At 41.1% G+C, this 20,006-nt stretch overlaps 1 protein-coding gene across 2 annotated transcripts in view; it reads left to right on the top strand.

The window, feature by feature from the left end:
- The window catches only part of LOC124795215 (probable 2-oxoglutarate dehydrogenase E1 component DHKTD1 homolog, mitochondrial), a 355,821-nt gene that overhangs the window by 280,730 nt on the left and 55,085 nt on the right, over positions 1-20,006 (top strand). Inside the window, exon 16 of one of the 2 annotated variants that reach the window (XM_047259132.1) lies at positions 14,061-14,181. The exons of the other annotated variant lie outside the window; for it this stretch is intronic. Coding sequence (XP_047115088.1) covers positions 14,061-14,181 — 121 coding nt within the window. The remainder of the gene's footprint in view (positions 1-14,060; positions 14,182-20,006) is intronic. 2 annotated transcript variants of the gene reach the window in all.

Here is a 20,006-nt window from a genome sequence, read left to right as displayed (position 1 = left end):
AAGCTGGTTCACTGCATGTATAGGACCATAAGCAATGATCGCATCACATCCTCACTTTACAGGTGAACCAGATGTGACCTGAGGCTAACATGTGATGAGTCACATTCATCAATATGAGTGATGTAGGACCATGACTGGACTGGCACTTATGCTCCTGTGTCCAAACAGTGCTCTGTAGAGATGACATATCAACTGTTGAGGGCAAACAAATATACATATTCTTTTTTAGTGTGTATGCATCACTCATGAACCTCCAGCTTTTGTGTGTGTGTGTGTGTGTGTGTGTGTGTGTGTGTGTGTGTGTGTGTTGTGTTGTGTTGTGTTGTGTTGTGTTATTTCCACTGTGTGCTTATCTTTGTATGAGAACTTGACCTTCAGCCAAGATGGTGAATTTAGAGCAACTACAAAAGACTCCAGGAGACCTGCTTGTGCCCAACTAGAGGTTGAAGAGTGAGTTACAGGTGTACACTTCACACACTGGGACTCTGTGTACCCACGGGCAGCTTGGTATAGTTTCAGTAAGCCAAGCCTCACCACACTAATGTCCCCTACTGTTGCTGGAATGGTGGCAAGCACTGGACGAGTGTTGGTCAGGCTGCCTCCCTTTTGGCCCCACAATCTGGTCATGTAAAGCAGCCAAGTGGAGGTAGTCTTTATGAGTAGCAAAATAATCTGTGACCTCGCAAAATCTGGACACGTAGTGAGCCAGCTCAACCAAACCTACACAGCGAAAGTACAAGATATAATTCTTGTTGACACAGTCCTCTTACAAATGACTGAAGAGAGAATTGATCCATCAGATCTCTTTGTCCAAGTAACAAAGGGTGTACCAATTGCTGTGCCAAGAGAAATACAGCAACTGGAGACATTTTCAGCTCCTGCACCACTTGCAGAGCCTTGCTCAGTCCAACATAGTACCAGACTTGCTGTTATGCACTATGTGGATGTACAGGTTCCCTGCTCAGGTGCAGGTGAACATTAAAACATACAGCACACGCAACAGTAACTTAGACATTCGACTAGGCTGCACATTCTCTTGGACATTTACTGTGGCAGATGTCAATCAGCCGAACGTGGGGGCAGACTTTCTCAGCCTCTATAAGCTGCTAGCTGACATCATATATGGCCAGCTTATTAATGTAACAACAAATTTAAAGATAGCACAACAGCACTGAGAGGCTGCATTCTACAATGTGAAACTTGTGAAATGCCCTGACCTTATGCTGACATTCTGGAAAAATTTCCTGAACTCACCAGCCCCAATGGTGCACCAAAGGACATCGAGCATCCAATGGTGCACCACATAACAACTACGCCCAGTCCACCCACATCGTGCCACCCATGTCAATTCATACCCAATAGACTTGCAGTAGCAAAGGCTGAGTTTAAGGCCACGCAGCAGCAAGGTATCATTCGGCCATCAAGCAGCCCATGGTCATCTGTGTTGCATTTAGTTTCAAAAAAAATTTGTCACGCCTGTATGGACACTATCACACCCTTAATTCATGAACAGTGCCAGATCAATATCCAGTACTGCACCTTCAAGATTTTACCCATGGCTCGGCAGGCTGTGTCACATTTAGTAAGATCAGTTGTGCAAAGGTGTACACACAAATTCCATTGACACCTGAAGACGTTCAGGAAATGGCTATTGTCATCCTCTTTGGGCTTTTTGAAAGTCTGTTTATGACTTTCCATCTTTGGAATACTGTCCAGACCTGGCAGCAGTTCCTGGATGGCATCTTGCAATGCTTGCCACATTGTTTCATGTACCTCGATGACATCCTGGTATTCTCGAAGTCGCCCGAGCTCCACCATCACCATCACCTCCTCCTCCTCCTCCACCACCACCACCACCACCACCACCACCACCACCGCCACCTAATGACCATCTTTCAGAACCTGAGTAAAGCCAAAATCCTTATGAACCAATTGAGGTGCACTTTCTGTGTGACAGAAATTGAGTTCCTTGGCGATTTAATCACCCCCAGAGGATCAACGCCACTACTGGAGAAAGTACAAGTGATTCTGAACATGCCACATCTGCAGACATACAAAGAATTACACTGTTATCTTGGCATGTTGAACTTATATCACAGCCATCTGCCCAACACTGCCATCATGTGAGAACCTGTGACTAAGCCAAAACATCATTCCCCACTCAAAAGGGAGACTCCTGTGAATTGGACAGACACATGGGAGCAAAGCTTCACTGAGTCAAAAAGGAATCTCACAGAAGTGACACTACTTGTGGACACAGTACATGGCACAGACTTAACCATAGTGGTGGATGCCAGCCTGATCGTCATCGATGTGGTGCTACAGGAGCATGTCAGCCAGAGCTTACAGTTGCTTGGTTTTTTCTCAAAGAAGCTATCAGAATTGCAACACGTTTGGAGCACTTATGACCAGGAGTTGCTTTTGATATACATGGTGGTTGGATACTCCCAGCCATTGGCAGAAGCCTGACAATTTGTCATATTCACAGACCATAAACCAACAACTCACATGTTTTGAAACAATCACTCCAAGTGTTCACCGCACCAATTCCAGCAATTAGAAAATGTGTCTCAATTTATGACAGATATTTGCCATATTTCTGGGATAGACAATATAGTGGCCGTTTGCTTGTTCTGAGTGTGTGCCATTATCTCACCTCCTGTGATCTTTGAGGACGTCGCCCAAGTACTGGAGAGTAATGAAAAACTGCATAGTGTCATCACGACACCTTCAGCGGCCTACATCTGGAGATAGTGCCTGTCGCTGCCTCTACATGGCAGATTTGATGTGACATTTCCACTGGCACTCACCGACCATTCCTTCTGAAGAAATTCAGGTGCAGTGCCTTTGACTGAGTCCATGGACTATCACACCCCAGAACCAACACTACTGTGACAGTCGTGGCTGTACGTTTTGTCTGGTCTGGGCAACAGAATGACTGCCCTGAATGTGCACGCTCTTACACCACATGCCAGTGCATCAAAGTTGGGAGGCACACCCACACACCCATGGGTGCCTTCCCCAACATGACATGCCGATTTGCACATGTCCACGTAGACCTTGTCAGCCCACTACCTCTGTCCCAAGGCAAGCAGTACCTACTAACTATGGTGGATCATTTCACTCACTAGCCAGAGACAATACCCATCACAGAAATCACTGCCGAGACTGCCACCACTGCCTTTATCGACACCTGGGTGGCATACTTCTGATACTTCGGCCTCATGACAATAGACCGTGGCCACCAGTTTGACTGTGCATTGTTCACGCATGTCACCAGACTGTGTAGCATCCATATACACAGAACCACAAGCTGTCATCTGGCATCGAACAGCATGATTAAACATCTCCATAGGACTCTGAAAGCCTCTCTCACATGCCATGACACCACTTGGATGGAGGCCCCTCCCCCCTCGATGGTACTGCTGGGTCTGTGAATAATGCCACCTCATTTATGGGTGACCTCTCGCAATCCCAGGTGATTTTGAAGAGGAAGTGCCATTCACTCATGATGACATAGCCCCTATTCTGGCAGAACATCTGTGACCTCACATGGCTGGCCTCCGAGCATACACACAGAAGTGGCACAGCAGCGGAAAAGTACACTATGTGATCAAAAGTATCTGGATACCCACAAAAACATATGTATTTCATATTAGTTGCATTGTACTGCTACCTACTGCCAGGTACACCATATCAGTGACCTCAGTAGTTATTAGACATTGTGAGAGAGCAGAATGGGGTGCTCCGCGGAACTCATGGACTTCGAACGTGGTCAGATGATTGGGTGTCACTTGTGTCATATGTTTGTATGCAAGATTTCCACACTCCTAAACATTCCTAGGTCCACTTCTTCCAACATAAAGTGGAAACGTGAAGGGACACCTACAGTACAAAAGCATACAGGCCGACCTCGTCTGTTGACCAACAGAGACTGCCAATAGTTGAAGAGGGTCGTAATGTGTAATAGGCAGACATCTATACAGACCATCATACAGGAATTCCGAACTGCATCAGGATCCACTGCAAGTACTGTGACAGTTTGGCAGGAGGTGAGAAAACTTGGATTTCATGGTTGAGCAGCTGATCATAAGCCACACATCACGCCGGTAAATGCCAAATGACACCTTGCTTGGTGTACGGAGTGTAAACATTGGATGATTGAACAGTGGAAAAATGTTGTGAATGACGAATCGCGGTACTCAGTGTGGTGATCCGATGGCAGGGTGTGGGTATGGCGAATGCCCGGTGAACGTCATCTACCAGCATGTGTAGTGCCAACAGTAAAATTCAGAGGCGGTGGTGTTATGGTGTGGTCGTGTTTTTCATAGAGGGGGTTTGCACCCCTCGTTGTTTTGCATGCACTATCACAGCACAAGCCTACATCGATGTTTTAAGCACCTTCTTGCTTCCCACTGTTGAAGAGCAATTCGGGAATGGTGACTGCATCTTTCAATACGATTGAGCACCTGTTGATAATACACAGTCAGTGGCAGAGTGGTTGCACAACAATAACATCCCTGTAATGGCCTGGCCTGCATAGAGATCTGACCTGCATCCTATATAACACCTTTGGGATGTTTTGGAATGCTGACTTCATGCCAGGCCTCACCGACCAACATTGATACCTCTCCTCAGTGCAGCACTCTGTGAAAAATGGGCTGCCATTCCCCAAGAAACCTTTTAGCACCTGATCGAATGTATGCCTGTGAGAGTGGAAGCTGTCATCAGCATTACCAATGGAGGACACCATGAACTTGTAAGTCATTTTCAGCCAGGTGTCCAGATACATTTGATCACATAGTGTATTCGTGCATGGCAACCTGCAGTGCTGCAAGCAAGTCATGTTACGTACTGATGCAGTACAGCCACATCTCCAGCTGCCCTATTCTAGACCACACATGATCACCCACAGTAGAAAACTCTGCACATTGAGTGCAATGGGAAGCCATGCAGCAAGCATGCACCCCACCTGCCATACAGCATTAGAATCTGCTTCCCCACAGCCGCTATCTGTTGTAGAGACCATGTCTCCAGCTGGCCTCACTTGTAGTCAAGCTCTGAACACCTTGTGATGTTTGCCTGCTTTATTTCATCATTGATTGTCCTTGGTGTCGATGTACTGCATTGCTATACTGGCTGATAAATGGTGGTGGAAGTTCAACACTGAGTACTTTAAATGATGTAGCCGGCAGGTGCACATTTGCATTTCACAATTCTTTACTTTCACTGTCCAAAACCCCCAATAATACACAGTTATATGGCCAGTGCACTGTTGTTTAACTTTCAATAAGCCTCTTTAATAGATTGCAATCAAACATCAACATACTGCTACAATAGTTTACTGTTGAACATCTATGAGCAATGAAAACCTAACCAAACATTTCACAGTCTTTCAGATAAATTGAACAGATGCCGTCATTGCTTTAACGCATGGCCTATAGGTGTACCATTTATTTTACAGTTACGTTGATGCATTGTTGTTGTTCATACCTACACACGTTTCTTGTCTGAAACTCGGTTGTGGACTGACTGTCTCAGGACCAAAAATTGAACCCTTATATATCATCAAAGTAATAGGCTCTGAAACTACACATTGTTTGATGTTTAATTTACAGAAATTACAGTTAAAAATTAACTCCTTCAATTAATTGCACACATCAAAAAATTGTGTCATTTTAACAGTTTCTTCTACTACAAGGGTTAAGCTGGATTATTTGTTTAAATCATGAAATTAATGCGAACAATACTTTTGACAAAAATGGTAATTACTTTGGAATTAATTAAGAGCTGTCTTTGCTAGCATGTTTTTGAATAGAGCCAAATAAATCCTTTAAGAATACTATTAGTTGTTCCTCTAGATGTTTATAATTATTATAGAATTTATATTTGTTTATAAGTCAACAATAGAATTTAAGTTATGAAACAATTACTGATTTCACCCTATAACAAAAGACACTAACTAATAATAATCAAAATGAATTAGAAAATCAATGACACACATGAAACTAAGCACAAAATTAGATCTGGTACTATATTCTTTAAAACTGAGTGTCAACCTTTCTCTTTTGTAAAAATGCAGATTACACTCGCGTATGTTAATGGTAATTAGTTCAAAAATGAAAAAATGAATTTAAGGAGGCAGATGGCAAAACAAGAGGGGGAAGTAAAAATATCCCAGCTCTCTTCATCACAACCTCCTCCAGGCTGCTTGCCTGTCAAAGTTTCTGGACTGACTTTCATGTCCCCATGTATCCAACATGTCAGGCGTTGAGGCCAGATCAGTATCCATGCCGGTTTTTGTACTTGTGTTCCTGTTGAGCTCCAGACATCATCTTCGTGCTACTGGAATTGCCCATTGCAGCTCCTGGACCAGCATTTGAGTCATGACAACACCATACTAATGCAAGTTTATACTCAGCATGCAATCTCTGTACCTCTGCTGTCTTGAGCATTGAGGTCAGATAGAGTGCTCCACCGTGCTTCTACGACTGAGTCCGTCGGCGAACTTGTGGAACAGTGCAACTCATGAACCTCTGATTTGTCAATCTGGATGTCATTCTGAGCAATTCAAATGGAGAACTTCATTATACTGTATTGTGTTAACTGTAGCACTAGTGATTGCTCTATGTCATTATTAAGCTACCAGTGCAACAGATTTTGAGACATCTTTCTAACTGACGCACAGCCACAGACCTGTGTCACACATTGCTGTGGACAGTTTGTAGCGAGTGCCAGCTGCCACTGACGCCACTAGCTTAACATTCGAGGACACACTCACCGCATGCTCACCATCCCTGCATGCAGACATCATTGGCCACCACCCTTCCTCTGCTGACTGACCTGCCACCATTGCACTCGCACTAACATCACCACACAGCATGTGAACTCTAAACACCTAAGAGCCACAGTCTGATCGCCACACTTTCTCACAGTTATGGAGCCCTGCTCTCCAAGAGAGGATCTGTGCCATGGCTGAACTGCAGATATGCGTGAACAGCGGAACTGTGGTCACAGCCAACACAAACAAACAGTGCTCCACATTTGCCAGCTTGTGTGTGCAGATTTACCATTGTGCCAAATTTTGGCAATGGTGTAGTGTGCAGTAGCCCACACTAGACAAAGCAGGCAGTAGTGCTAGCTGGACATCACAATGCAACACACAGCCCTGACCACATGGGTCGAGTTAATGTGACCCCCACAAATGCGTACACAAAGTCTCGCACATTCATTCATTTTGCAGTTTCTTTCACCATCAGCAGAAGACATGATGGTCTGTGGGTCATGCTGGAAAGTGACAATTTGGAGTCTCAATCTTTGTTTCGCATGGTTCACACATCATGCAACATACTAATCACCAGAGTGTGTATCCTCCAGGATCATTGATCAAGCCATACCACCAGTGCAATGTGCCAGTGTGGACATTGAATATAAGAGTTTATTTGTAACATTTAGTAAGGTATGGCTAAATAAATGTAGTTCATTGACAAAACAACTCTTATCAATTTCCATCACATTCCCATTGCCTAGCCCCCTCCTCGGACATAGCGCATCGATGTGGCAGTAAAGCTGGTTCCCAGCACATCCAGGATCATAAACGGCAATAACATCACACCCCTGCTTCACCATTCTACATGCCAACAGAAGTTCTTTCTCTTTAACACAACTGATACTCCTCATTCAGTTGTTCAATAGTGTATACTAAAGCAAGGACCATGCATTTTAATATTTATTCAGAACCACTTTCTGTTGCATATCATACACATGATGCTCCCTGCCGCCGTTGGATAAGCAGCTGCAGCAGCAAGTCGTATACTCCTAGCTCACTCATTCGTTACATAGTTTAATTCTTAATTTCTTTGCGTGTTTTTAGTACTTGCATTTTTTAATTCATAAATTTTGGGCGTATTATAGTATTTGAGAGTTGTAGCATCGAGTTTTAGTACCTGAGTAGTGTAAATTCGCGTAGTCATTTGTCTTCTGTTTTTGGTTTGAACGGCCAGGGTCGGTTGGTCACAGTCAGTGTGCTCCCTGCCGCCGTTGGATAAGCAGCTGCAGCAGCAAGTCGTATACTCCTACCTCACTCATTTGTTACATAGTTTAATTCTTAATTTCTTTGCGTGTTTTTGGTACTTGCATTGTTTAATTCATAAATTTCGGGTGTATTATAGTATTTGAGAGTTGTAGCATCGCGTTTTAGTACCTGAATAGTGTAAATTCGTGTAGTCATCTGTCTTCTGTTTTTGTTTTGAACGGCCAGTGTCGGTTGGTCACAGTCAGTGTGCTCCCTGCCGTCGTTGGATAAGCAGCTGCAGCAGCAACTCGTATACTCCTAGCTCACTCATTTGTTACATAGTTTAATTCTTAATTTCTTTGCATGTTTTTGGTACTTGCATTGTTTAATTCATAAATTTTGGGTGTATTATAGTATTTGAGAGTTGTAGCATCACGTTTTAGTACCTGAATAGTATAAAATCGCATAGTCTCGTTCCGCCGCTGAGCAGTGTGTCAGCAGTGCGCAAGTAGCAGCATTACTGCATTTACTAGGCAATCTTGTATTTTAATAACCATTTAAATTTTGTGTCGATTTGTTTGTGCTCTCTGTAGATTAGTTCAGACGTTCTTTGCACAACAGTTTTTAGCATGGATAGGGACTGCAACTGCTGTGTTCGGATGCAGGCTGAGTTGGCATCCCTTCGCTCCCAGCTTCAGGCAGTGTTGGCTACGGTCACACAGCTTGAGGCTGTTGCCAATGGGCATCACTGTGGGGGTCCGGATGGGGGTTTGTCGGGACGGCCAGCTTGTCCCACGCATCCCCCGATCGGACTACGACTGTGGTTGCCTGGGATACTGCCCGCATTGAGGCTGATCCCTCACCTGTGGTAGAGTGGGAGGTCGTCTCAAGGTGTGGCAGGGGGCAAAAGACATTCCGGAGGGCTGAATGGAAGGCCTCTCCAGTTTGTCTGACGAACTGGTTTCAGGCTATGTCTCAGGCTGATACTGATCTTCGGCCTGACATGGCTGCTTGTCCTGTTCCAGAGGTTGCCCCTCAGTCTGCAAGATCCGGGCGGTCGCAGAGGGTGGGCTTACTGGTAGTTGGGAGCTCCAATGTCAGGCACGTAATGGGGCCCCTTAGGGATATGGCAGCAAGATAGGGGAAGAAAACCAATGTGCACTCCGTGTGCATACTGGGGGGAGTCATTCAAAATGTGGAAAGGGTCCTTCCGGATGCCATGAAGGGTACGGGGTGCACCCATCTGCAGGTAGTCGCTCATGTCAGCACCAATGATGTGTGTTGCTATGGATTGGAGGAAATCCTCTCTGGCTTCCGTTGGCTATCTGATTTGGTGAAGACTGCCAGTCTCGCTAGCATGATGAAAGCAGAGCTCACCATCTGCAGCATCGTCGACAGGACTGACTGCGGATCTTTGGTACAGAGCCGAGTGGAGGGTCTGAATCAGAGGCTGAGACAGTTCTGCCACTGTGTGGGCTGCAGATTCCTCGACTTGCGCCATGGGGTGGTGGGGTCCACTACACGCAGCAAGCAGCTACACGGGTAGCAGGGGTTGTGTGGCGTGGACTGGGCGGTTTTTTAGGTTAGATGGCCTTGGGCAAGTACAGAAAGGGCAACAGCCTCAATGGGTGCGGGGCAAAGTCAGGACATGCGGGGACCAAGCAGCAGTCAGTATTGTAATTGTAAACTATCGAAGCTGCGTTGGTAAAGTACCAGAACTTAAAGTGTTGATAGAAAGCACCGAAGCTGAAATCGTTATAGGTACAGAAAGCTGGCTGAAGACAGAGATAAATTCTGCCAAAATTTTTACAAAGGTACAGACGGTGTTTAGAAAGGATAGATTTCATGCAACCGGTGGTGGAGTGTTCGTCGCTGTTAGTAGTAGTTTATCCTGTAGTGAAGTAGAAGTGGATAGTTCCTGTGAATTATTATGGGTGGAGGTTACACTCAACAACTGAGCTAGGTTAATAATTGGCTCCTTTTACCGACCTCCCGACTCAGCAGCATTAGTGGCAGAACAACTGAGAGAAAATTTGGAATACATTTCACATAAATTTTCTCAGCATGTTATAGTCTTAGGTGGAGATTTCAATTTACCAGATATAGACTGGGACACTCAGATGTTTAGGACGGGTGGTAGGGACAGAGCATTGAGTGACATTATACTGATTGCACTATCCGAAAATTACCTCGAGCAATTAAACAGAGAACCGACTCGTGGAGATAACACCTTGGACCTACTGATAACAAACAGACCCGAACTTTTCGACTCTGTATGTGCAGAACAGGGAATCAGTGATCATAAGGCCGTTGAAGCATCCCTGAAAATGGAAGTTAATAGGAATATAAAAAAAGGGAGGAAGGTTTATCTGTTTAGCAAGAGTAATAGAAGGCAGATTTTAGTCTACCTAACAGATCAAAACGAAAATTTCTGTTCCGACACTGACAATGTTGAGTGTTTATGGAAAAAGTTCAAGGCAATCATAAAATGCGTTTTAGACAGGTACGTGCCGAGTAAAACTGTGAGGGACAGGAAAAACCCATTGTGGTACAACAACAAAGTTAGGAAACTACTGCGAAAGCAAAGAGAGCTTCACTCCAAGTTTAAACGCAGCCAAAACCTCTCAGACAAACAGAAGCTAAATGATGTCAAAGTTAGCGTAAGGAGGGCTATGCGTGAAGCGTTCAGTGAATTCGAAAGTAATATTCTATGTACCGACTTGACAGAAAATCCTAGGAAGTTCTGGTCTTACGTTAAATCAGTAAGTGGCTCAAAACAGCATATCCAGACACTCCGGGATGATGATGGCATTGAAACAGAGGATGACACGTGTAAAGCTGAAATACTAAACACCTTTTTCCAAAGCTGTTTCACAGAGGAAGACCGCACTGCAGTTCCTTCTCTAAATCCTCGCACAAACGAAAAGATGGCTGACATCAAAATAAGTGTCCAAGGAATAGAAAAGCAACTGGACTCACTCGACAGAGGAAAGTCCACTAGACCTGACGAGATACCAATTCGATTCTACACAGAGTACGCGAAAGAACTTGCCCCCCTTCTAACAGCTGTGTACCGCAAGTCTCTAGAGGAACGGAAGGTTCCAAATGATTGGAAAAGAGCACAGGTAGTCCCAGTCTTCAAGAAGGGTCATTGAGTAGATGCGCAAAACTATAGACCTATATCTCTGATGTCGATCTATTGTAGAATTTTAGAACATGTTTTTTGCTCGAGTATCATGTAGTTTTTGGAAACCTAGAATCTACTCTGTAGGAATCAACATGGATTCCGGAAACAGCGATTGTGTGAGACCCAACTCGCTTTATTTGTTCATGAGACCCAGAAAATATTAGATACAGGCTCCCAGGTAGATGCTATTTTTCTTGACTTCCGGAAGGCGTTCGATACAGTTCCGCACTGTCGCCTGATAAACAAAGTAAGAGCCTACGGAATATCAGACCAGCTGTGTGGCTGGATTGAAGAGTTTTTAGCAAACGGAACACAGCATGTTGTTCTCAATGGAGAGACATCTACAGACGTTAAAGTAACTTCTGGCGTGCCACAGGGGAGTGTCATGGGACCATTGCTTTTCACAATATATATAAATGACCTAGTAGATAGTTTCGGAAGTTCCATGTGGCTTTTCGCGGATGATGCTGTAGTATACAGAGAAGTTGCAGCATTAGAAAATTGTAGCGAAATGCAGGAAGATCTGCAGCGGATAGGCACTTGGTGCAGGGAGTGCCAACTGACCCTTAACATAGACAAATGTGATGTATTGCGAATACATCGAGAGAAGGATCCTTTATTGTATGATTATATGATAGCGGAACAAACATTGGTAGCAGTTACTTCTGTAAAATATCTGGGAGTATGCGTGCAGAACAATTTGAAGTGGAATGATCATATAAAATTAATTGTTGGTAAGGCGGGTACCAGGTTGAGGTTCATTGGGAGAGTCCTTAGAAAATGTAGTCCATCAACAAAAGAGGTGGCTTACAAAACACTCGTTCGACCTATACTTGAGTATTGCTCATCAGTGTGGGGTCCGTACCAGATCGGGTTGACGGAGGAGATAGAGAAGATCCAAAGAAGAGCGGCGCGTTTCGTCACAGGGTTATTTGGTAACCATGATAGTGTTACGAAGATGTTTAACAAACTCAAGTGGCAGACTCTGCAAGAGAGGTGCTCTGCATCGCGGTGTAGCTTGCTCGCCAGGTTTCGAGAGGGTGCGTTTCTGGATGAGGTATCGAATATATTGCTTCCCCCTACCTATACCTCCCGAGGAGATCACGAATGTAAAATTAGAGAGATTAGAACGCGCATGGAGGCTTTCAGACAGTCGTTCTTCTCGCAAACCATACGCGACTGGAACAGGAAAGGGAGGTAATGACAGTGGCACGTAAAGTGCCCTCCGCCACACACCGTTGGGTGGCTTGCAGAGTATAAATGTAGATGTAGATGTGGATGATTCTTCCTCATGTTTCACAGAAAATTCACTATTAAACACCCAGAAAAAGAACTCCAAAATATATTTTAATTGTATGATTTTGAGAACTGTATATTTGAGAACACATTATTGATTGTAGAGTGATTTGAAAATTTCGAAAAGACTGCATATGCATCTAAATCCAAATTCAGTAAATAGTTACAAAGTGTGTAGAGTGATCTGAAGATTTGGAAAAGATTGCATCTACATCTGAATCTAAACTCAGCAAATAATTGCAAAGTGTGTAGATGATCTGAAGACTTGAAAATACTGCACTTGCATCTAAATCTAAACACAGCAAATAATTGGAAAGTGTGAAATAGAGGCTATCAAATCAATGGAAGATTTTCTTCATTAAATCTTTGAAAAATTCCACAAGATAGATATGTTAAGAGCACAGCATGCTCATGGCACAGTTTTTTGCATGTTATTCATTCCTCACAGCTTGCTTTCCACACAGGTCAGCTTCACTTGACCAGCTTGTGGATAAGTTATCCAAAAACCTCAGTTTGTCTGCTTTACAAGCATAAATCTCAGTTTTCATTTTGTTGACCTTTAGTCAATAATGCTAGTATACTTTACATACTTGGGCTCAAAACTATCTTATGGCATAATCTTCGTGGGTAATGCAACTGAGGGGGAAAAGTGTCTTTCTGCAGAAACATGCAATAAGAATGTTGTGCAAAGTTGGTAACTGAACTTTTTACAGAAGCCTCTTTAGAGACTTTATACTTCTGTGCCGATACATATACTCTGAAATAGTATTTGCAGTTAATAACAAAAGTTGATTTAGGATGAATTCACAACCACGATTCTAGAAATAAAAATAAGGTTGAGAATGGAGTTTTATAGTGTAGTGTAAATGTCTATAGCAGATCACTTTTGCACATCAAGTAGGAAATTGAAAATCCTCAAATATTGAAAAACAAAGCAAAACATTAAATATTTAGTCATTCCTTCAATTTATCAGATTATCTGGACTCAAGAGTGTACATTCTGTGTGTATCATATAGAGCTTAACTTTTCTAGTATGTAGACTGCTGATAAGGTTCTATGTAAAATTATATGATTTTTGTATGTATTAATTCAAAACAGCAACTGAGTAGTATAGGAGAAGGATCAATGTCACTTTTCAAAGTATTCGTTTTTCCCGTAACATACACATATAAAGCAATCAAGAAGTAACTATGATAACTGTCAGTATGAGTAGATTAGCATTAGTCACAATTCATTGTTAGTACACTTTACAGGAGCAGCCCTGGGCAGTTACTTCTGCCTCTTAATTTGTAAGATGACTTGTTCCATATCCCTGAAAGTTCCCCTTCAATATGGCCTCTTAATTTGTAACATGACTTGTTCCATATCCCTGAAAGTTCCCCTTAAATATGGGACTTACATAAAACAATGTGTGAATGAATGAACTGTCCACATCCCAAGTCCATGATCAACAGCTAAGATTTGCCACTGCCTAAAGACTTTATAATTATAGTATAATGTATGAATTGTGAATGAACAAGCACAAAAGTTCTAAATCAAGTTCTGTTATTTCTCATTTTTAGGTTCTTTGGCCTTACAGAAAACCTTTGATAATTGTAACTCCAAAAACATTGTTGAGATTGCCTGAGGCAACATCATCATTATCAGATATGTCTCCTGGCACTACCTTCTCTCCTGTAATAGGTTTGTATTTCCTAATGCAAAGTGAAAATGTGATTTTACATATTTTATTTACAGTGTTACGGTTGGTGGATCTTAATACATAGATAAATAGCCTCCTAGCAAAGAATGTATAACCATTGGTGTCCCTCAATGTAATATGGGGGTTATCATATTGTTTCTAATTTACCTTAATATTTCCTTTTGGTATGGCATGGAAGAGAAAATAGTATAGTTTGCTGATGACATTTACATAATAATCAGCAACAAATATTTATTTATTTATTTATTTTTATTTATTGTATTTTTTGCATGGAGACACCAACTGGTGTCTTTTGCAAATGTCATAGCATTTTTTTACAAGTTTAGTACAGTCATAAATACATATGTGATTACTCATACATGATACAAATGTACCATTGTACCTAATAAGGCACAATATTGGGTGTTACATTGTACCTATTACAAATATTCAGATTTTACACAATAATTTATTTTAGTTTAATATTAATATTCACTTAAAGAATATAAACACTTGTCAATCAAGAAATATTTCAGTTTCACTTTGAATAAGTTCCCTTTGTGGCACCTTAAAGAGCTCGGTAATATGTTGTACCATATTTGAGCACTAATGCATGGACTATGGTCTGTTGTTTTTAATTTTGTTCTTTGTCTGTAGTAGCAGTCTTTATTTCTTGTATTATAGGCATGCATATCAGAGCACTTTGTTGCTTTGTTTTGATGTGTTACAAAAAATATAATTAATTTGTAAAGATACAGTGAGTAGACTGTGAGGTATTTATGATGAACAAAGATTTCCCTAATCTATGGATAATTCTGACTGCTCTTTTCTGTAGGGTTAATATTCTGTTCATATGTATGTCGGCAGCACAACCCCATATCTCTATTCCGTAATTAATCTGTGCAAAAATGGTTCCATAATAAATTATTTTAAATGTCTAATGTGGGACTACTTTTGATAACTGGCTGATTAGATATAATGAACTGCTGATTTTATTGCATAAAAATTTGATATGGTTTACCCATCTTAGATTTTCATCTAGGTGAATACCTAGAAATCTGCAGCCTTCTGTGCCCACTACTTGAATTCCACCTATGTTGCTGATAGAGGTTTGGTGTGAGTTTGTAAGTTTAAATGGCAATAACTGAGATTTACTGATATTAACTTTCAAACCTTGATCTTGAAAATAAGTAGTTATTTGATGTAGTCCCTCAGTTGCTACCAACGTTAACTCATCATTTTCTTTACCAAGAAATAACAGTGAGGTATCGTCTGCAAAGGTTATCAATTGGGAGTTCAAAGGTTGCTCTATATCATATATGTACACTAGGAAAAGCAAAGGGCCCAAAATTGAGCCCTGGGGTACACCTGGTGTGACTGTCTCATATTTGAACTGGAAATTAATGATCTGATTATTGATTTTGTAAGTCAGCTTTGTACACTGCTTGTGGTTAAATAAATATGTAGCCAGCAATTGCATGGATGCAGCATTTACATTGTATGACTCAAGTTTACTTAAAAGTAACTCATGGTTTACCGAGTCAAAGGCTTTAGTAAGGTCTAGAAATATGCCAGCTGTTTGCATTCCTTGATGAAGGACACCATACACTTTGTGAAGAAATTCCGTAATTGCTGTGATAGTACTATGATCTTTTTGGAATTCATGTTGTGTCTCTGTTAGGAACTTATTTTTCAAGAAATAGTCACTAAGTTGTGTCAGCAGCACAATTTCAAATACTTTGCTGAAGACAGGTATTAATGATATGGGCCTGAAATTTGAAACCTCTTCCTTGGATCCTTTTTTATGCACTGGTTTAACTGTGCTCCATTTCAATACATTTGGAAATGTATGTTCTCTGATACAGCAGTTTACCAGGTGGGTGATTATTTTAACTAATTCTTTATTACATTTTTTAATCACGATACTACTCAAACCATCCCATCCAGATGAGTACTTATTCTTTAGGTTATTTACTATCCTGCCTATTTCTTTTTCACTTACTTGTTTGAATTCACAAGGTGACTCTTCAAAGGGGCAGAGCTTTACCTCACTACTCACAATTGTGTTATTAACTGGACTAACAGCTGCAGATATAAAGTATTTATTGAAAACATTGCAGACTTTATTAGGATCTTTAATTGTGTTTTCTTCATGTCTTATATTTACAATTTCAGTTTCTGGCTTCGGTGTGGCTTTGTGAAATTGATTTACAATTCTCCATGAGGTCTTGGCTATATTGTCTGATTGAGCTATTTCACTGCTGTATGTCTGTTTTCTTAGATTTGAAAGCTCTTTCTTAAGGATTTTCTTGGCTTCGCTGTACTTGGCCTTAAAAACCTGCAGGTTTGTTGACTGATGTAACACATCCAGGTCCTGGATGTTTTGCCTGAGTTTTATCATATTTGCTGGAAGTATCAGTCTGTTGGTTTTTGCACTTTGGTTATGGGTGAACACTTTTTGTATTTTCTTAACAGGGCAGCATCTGGCAAAGTGTCTTACCATAGTATCATAGAATTTGGCCCATTTGTTTTTAGATCCTTCAGTCTGGTAAACCAGATCCCAGTCCTCTATAGCTAATTTATTTCTTAGGGCTAGGATGAAACCCTCTTTTAGGATTCTTTTATTTTCGATAACTTTTGTCATTTTTGGGATGCTTGTGTTTACATACTCTACAAGCTGGCATTTGTGGTCAGAGTAGTGAAAATCCATATTCCAGCACCTAACACTGTCTTTAATATGTTTACATAGTATAATGTAATCAATTCTGCTAGATGTGGACTTCGTTACCCTGGTATCACTATTTACTACATTTATGAGATTATATGGGTTAAGAGTATCTATTAACCTCATATTACACAAACTGTGAGATTTTGCCTCAGTATTCAGATCACCAAGTATAGTTAGGTCACTGGGACCACAACGTCCCACTACTCTACTAAATATGTCTATGAAGCTAACTACATCAGCCTTTGGTGGATGATAAATCCCAATAACTTTATGTTTTCTCATAACCTCTCTACACTCTTTGGTGTGGACTTCAATGCCTGTCACTTCAATCAAGCCTTCTTTGTTGTACTGGTCTAGATAGTTTATTTTCTTGTACTCGAGATTCTCACTAATGTAAACTGCCACACCACCACCCTTATGTTACTGTCTACAATAACTATTTGCAAAGGAGTAGCCGTCTAGTTTACAGTAAATAATTTCATCAGATTTTAATCCATGCTCAGTTAACACTACTATATGAGGTGACTGTTCATTTACAAAAACCTGTAATATATTAAGCTTATTTCTAAGGTACTGTATGTTTAGGTGCATGAGCCTTAGTGGTATTTTTAACTGATCACTCTGATTATCTTCCTTTAAAATGCACTGAGTTGGTTCACTTACATAATTTCTGGATCCAGGCATTAAAAGTGTTCCTGTTCTTTGGCGATCTTGCATTTCTCAATCTACTACCCAACCTGGCTTCTGTCTGTCTAGTTGTCAAGGTAGCTGTTGAGGTGCCTTATTGCTCCGTACAGTCCGAGGAGTTGCCAAACCGCCTGGTGTTGCAGTAACTGGAGTTGTACACTCCACCACATTTGATTGAGTAAGTGATGCTGAAGAGTCTGCAGTTGATGCCACAGCTTGTGTTGTTTTAACTAGCTGGCTTGGCAAGTTGTTTTTACCCAGTCCTGGGAATTTGTTAGTTGCTTTACTTTCCTGCAAAAACATGTCACTTTGAACTCTGGGTTTTATTGGTCTTGAGGATCTTCTAGGGGCACAATGTGTTTCTGGACTTTTGAATATCCTGTTGCTGCAAACTGATCTTCCTACTCCATTGTTCGTTACTGTCCTCTTGACAACATTGTGGTTGATTTCTGGTACTGTAATTTTTTCTAGCTGTGGTATTATTTGCTCAGTTCCATCTGGATCCTTCCACTCGAGTGATATTGCAGGCTTAGTTGATTTTTTGGAGAGATGACTGCAAGTAAAGTTCCTGGCCATTTCTTCCTTGCCATTAGCATTTAGGTGTAGTCCGTGAGAAGTGTACCAGTCTCTGTTCTCAGGGACTGTTACAAACTGAGTGTTTTGGAAAGATTTCACTATTTTGGCTATTTTCCTATTTGTTTGCCTGGTTTCATCATTCACACAAGACCAGCTTTCAAGATCATATCTATGGGGTATCCCTACTATGATTACATTTGTATGCTGAAGCTTAATTAATGCTGATGTTATAGCATTTAATGCCCTGTCTGCTTCGTTTTTGGCTACATCATTTGTGCCACCCCAGATTACAACTGTGTCATTCATTGTGAGACTCCTGTAAGTTGTTACAGCTTTCAAGTATTGAAGTTAATGGTGCACCTGGTATAACATTTCCTTGGATTACGAAATGTTTATGACTTTGATGCATTAAGTTAGCTGCAACTGATCGCCCATGGCTGTCTGCAAACACTGTTATTCTTTTTTTTTTGTGTTTAGGTGAGCTTTTTATGTTACTGCTGTGTCTGTTGTACGAATGTTTCTCGCTACTTTTGCTGTTTTCTTGAACTATGAAGTTTTTATTTATCTCAGTGCTTTGTTGTTCACAATTTTCATCTTCTTGTAGCACATCAAACCTGTTCCTTGTCGTAATGTATAACGAGGAATCATTCGTAATTTTTTTCACAGCTTTAGATGTTGTTTTAGGCGTAATATACTGATTGGTTTTTGCAACAATTTCGTTTATAGAGTTTTTGTTTTCACGATTTGGAACTCCCCCCCCCCCCCCCCCCCCCCCTCTGAGTGTATTTCACCATCATTTTGTAACTTCTGTCATTGGAGCTCGTCAGATTTACTTTTTTAATTCTTTAACCTCATCAATGAGCACATTGATTATATTGTAAGTACAGTCTTTGTTATTCAAGTCTAGTCCTAACTCATCTTCCATACACAGCCAGAACTTTTGTTTAGAGTTGACATTTACACAGGAGAAATGAAACAAAGTTTTACATTTTATGCACATAATTCTTTTACAGACATGATGTCCACAGTAGCAGAGTCCTGAAACTTTTCAACTCAACATTGCGTTTTGTTCGTTAGATGTAGTTGCTACACACTGGAATTTCTCCGATGGGAGAGAAGCTGCCTAAAGGCTAGAAGAAAACAACTACTCAACAAATAAACAACTAACACCCTAATAAAAAACAAATAGGATGAACTTTGGTATTATGAAAAGGATAGATTGCTACTCACCATAGAAAAGATATGTTGAGTCACAGACTGACACAAAAAAAAGACTGCTAAACATGTGAGCTTTTGTCTGAAAGCCCTTCTTCTAAAGTAGACAACACTCACACATTCATGCAAAAAGGTGGCAGTTCTTTTTGAAAACCTGGTTTTCTCAGGGAATTACATTGTCCTTGGAAAAATCAGAGGTATTTCAGGAATTTCATAAAATATCGGGGAATTCTGCATTTTTAACCTAGCACTGAAATTGAATTTTATAAATCACAACTTTTAAAATGGTTAATATCTCAACTGTATGAATATTATTCCATATAAATTATCAATATTTAAAAAAATGGTTAAACTACTGATTATGGCTGGTATATAGCTCACCTGAGAGAAAAGAAAAGTCTTTATTGCAGTGTGCTACCCCTCTCCCCTCACCATTAATTTATCAAAAGCTTCTTGACACCTTCTTTCTCCTCACATCCGAAATTCTTATGGAATTCCTTTTTTTTCCAAATTTGAGTTGCCGCCCTGTCCAAGCACAACTCGTACAAACATGACAACTGTCCCTGACCACTGAGGCCAGACTGTAAGCAACTGTTGATGTTGGGAGAAGGTTGTACAAGC

The sequence above is a fragment of the Schistocerca piceifrons genome, chromosome 4 (genome assembly GCF_021461385.2).
Source record: "Schistocerca piceifrons isolate TAMUIC-IGC-003096 chromosome 4, iqSchPice1.1, whole genome shotgun sequence".
NCBI classification, from domain to species: domain Eukaryota; kingdom Metazoa; phylum Arthropoda; class Insecta; order Orthoptera; family Acrididae; genus Schistocerca; species Schistocerca piceifrons.
This window is presented reverse-complemented; position numbering and strand designations above follow the sequence as displayed.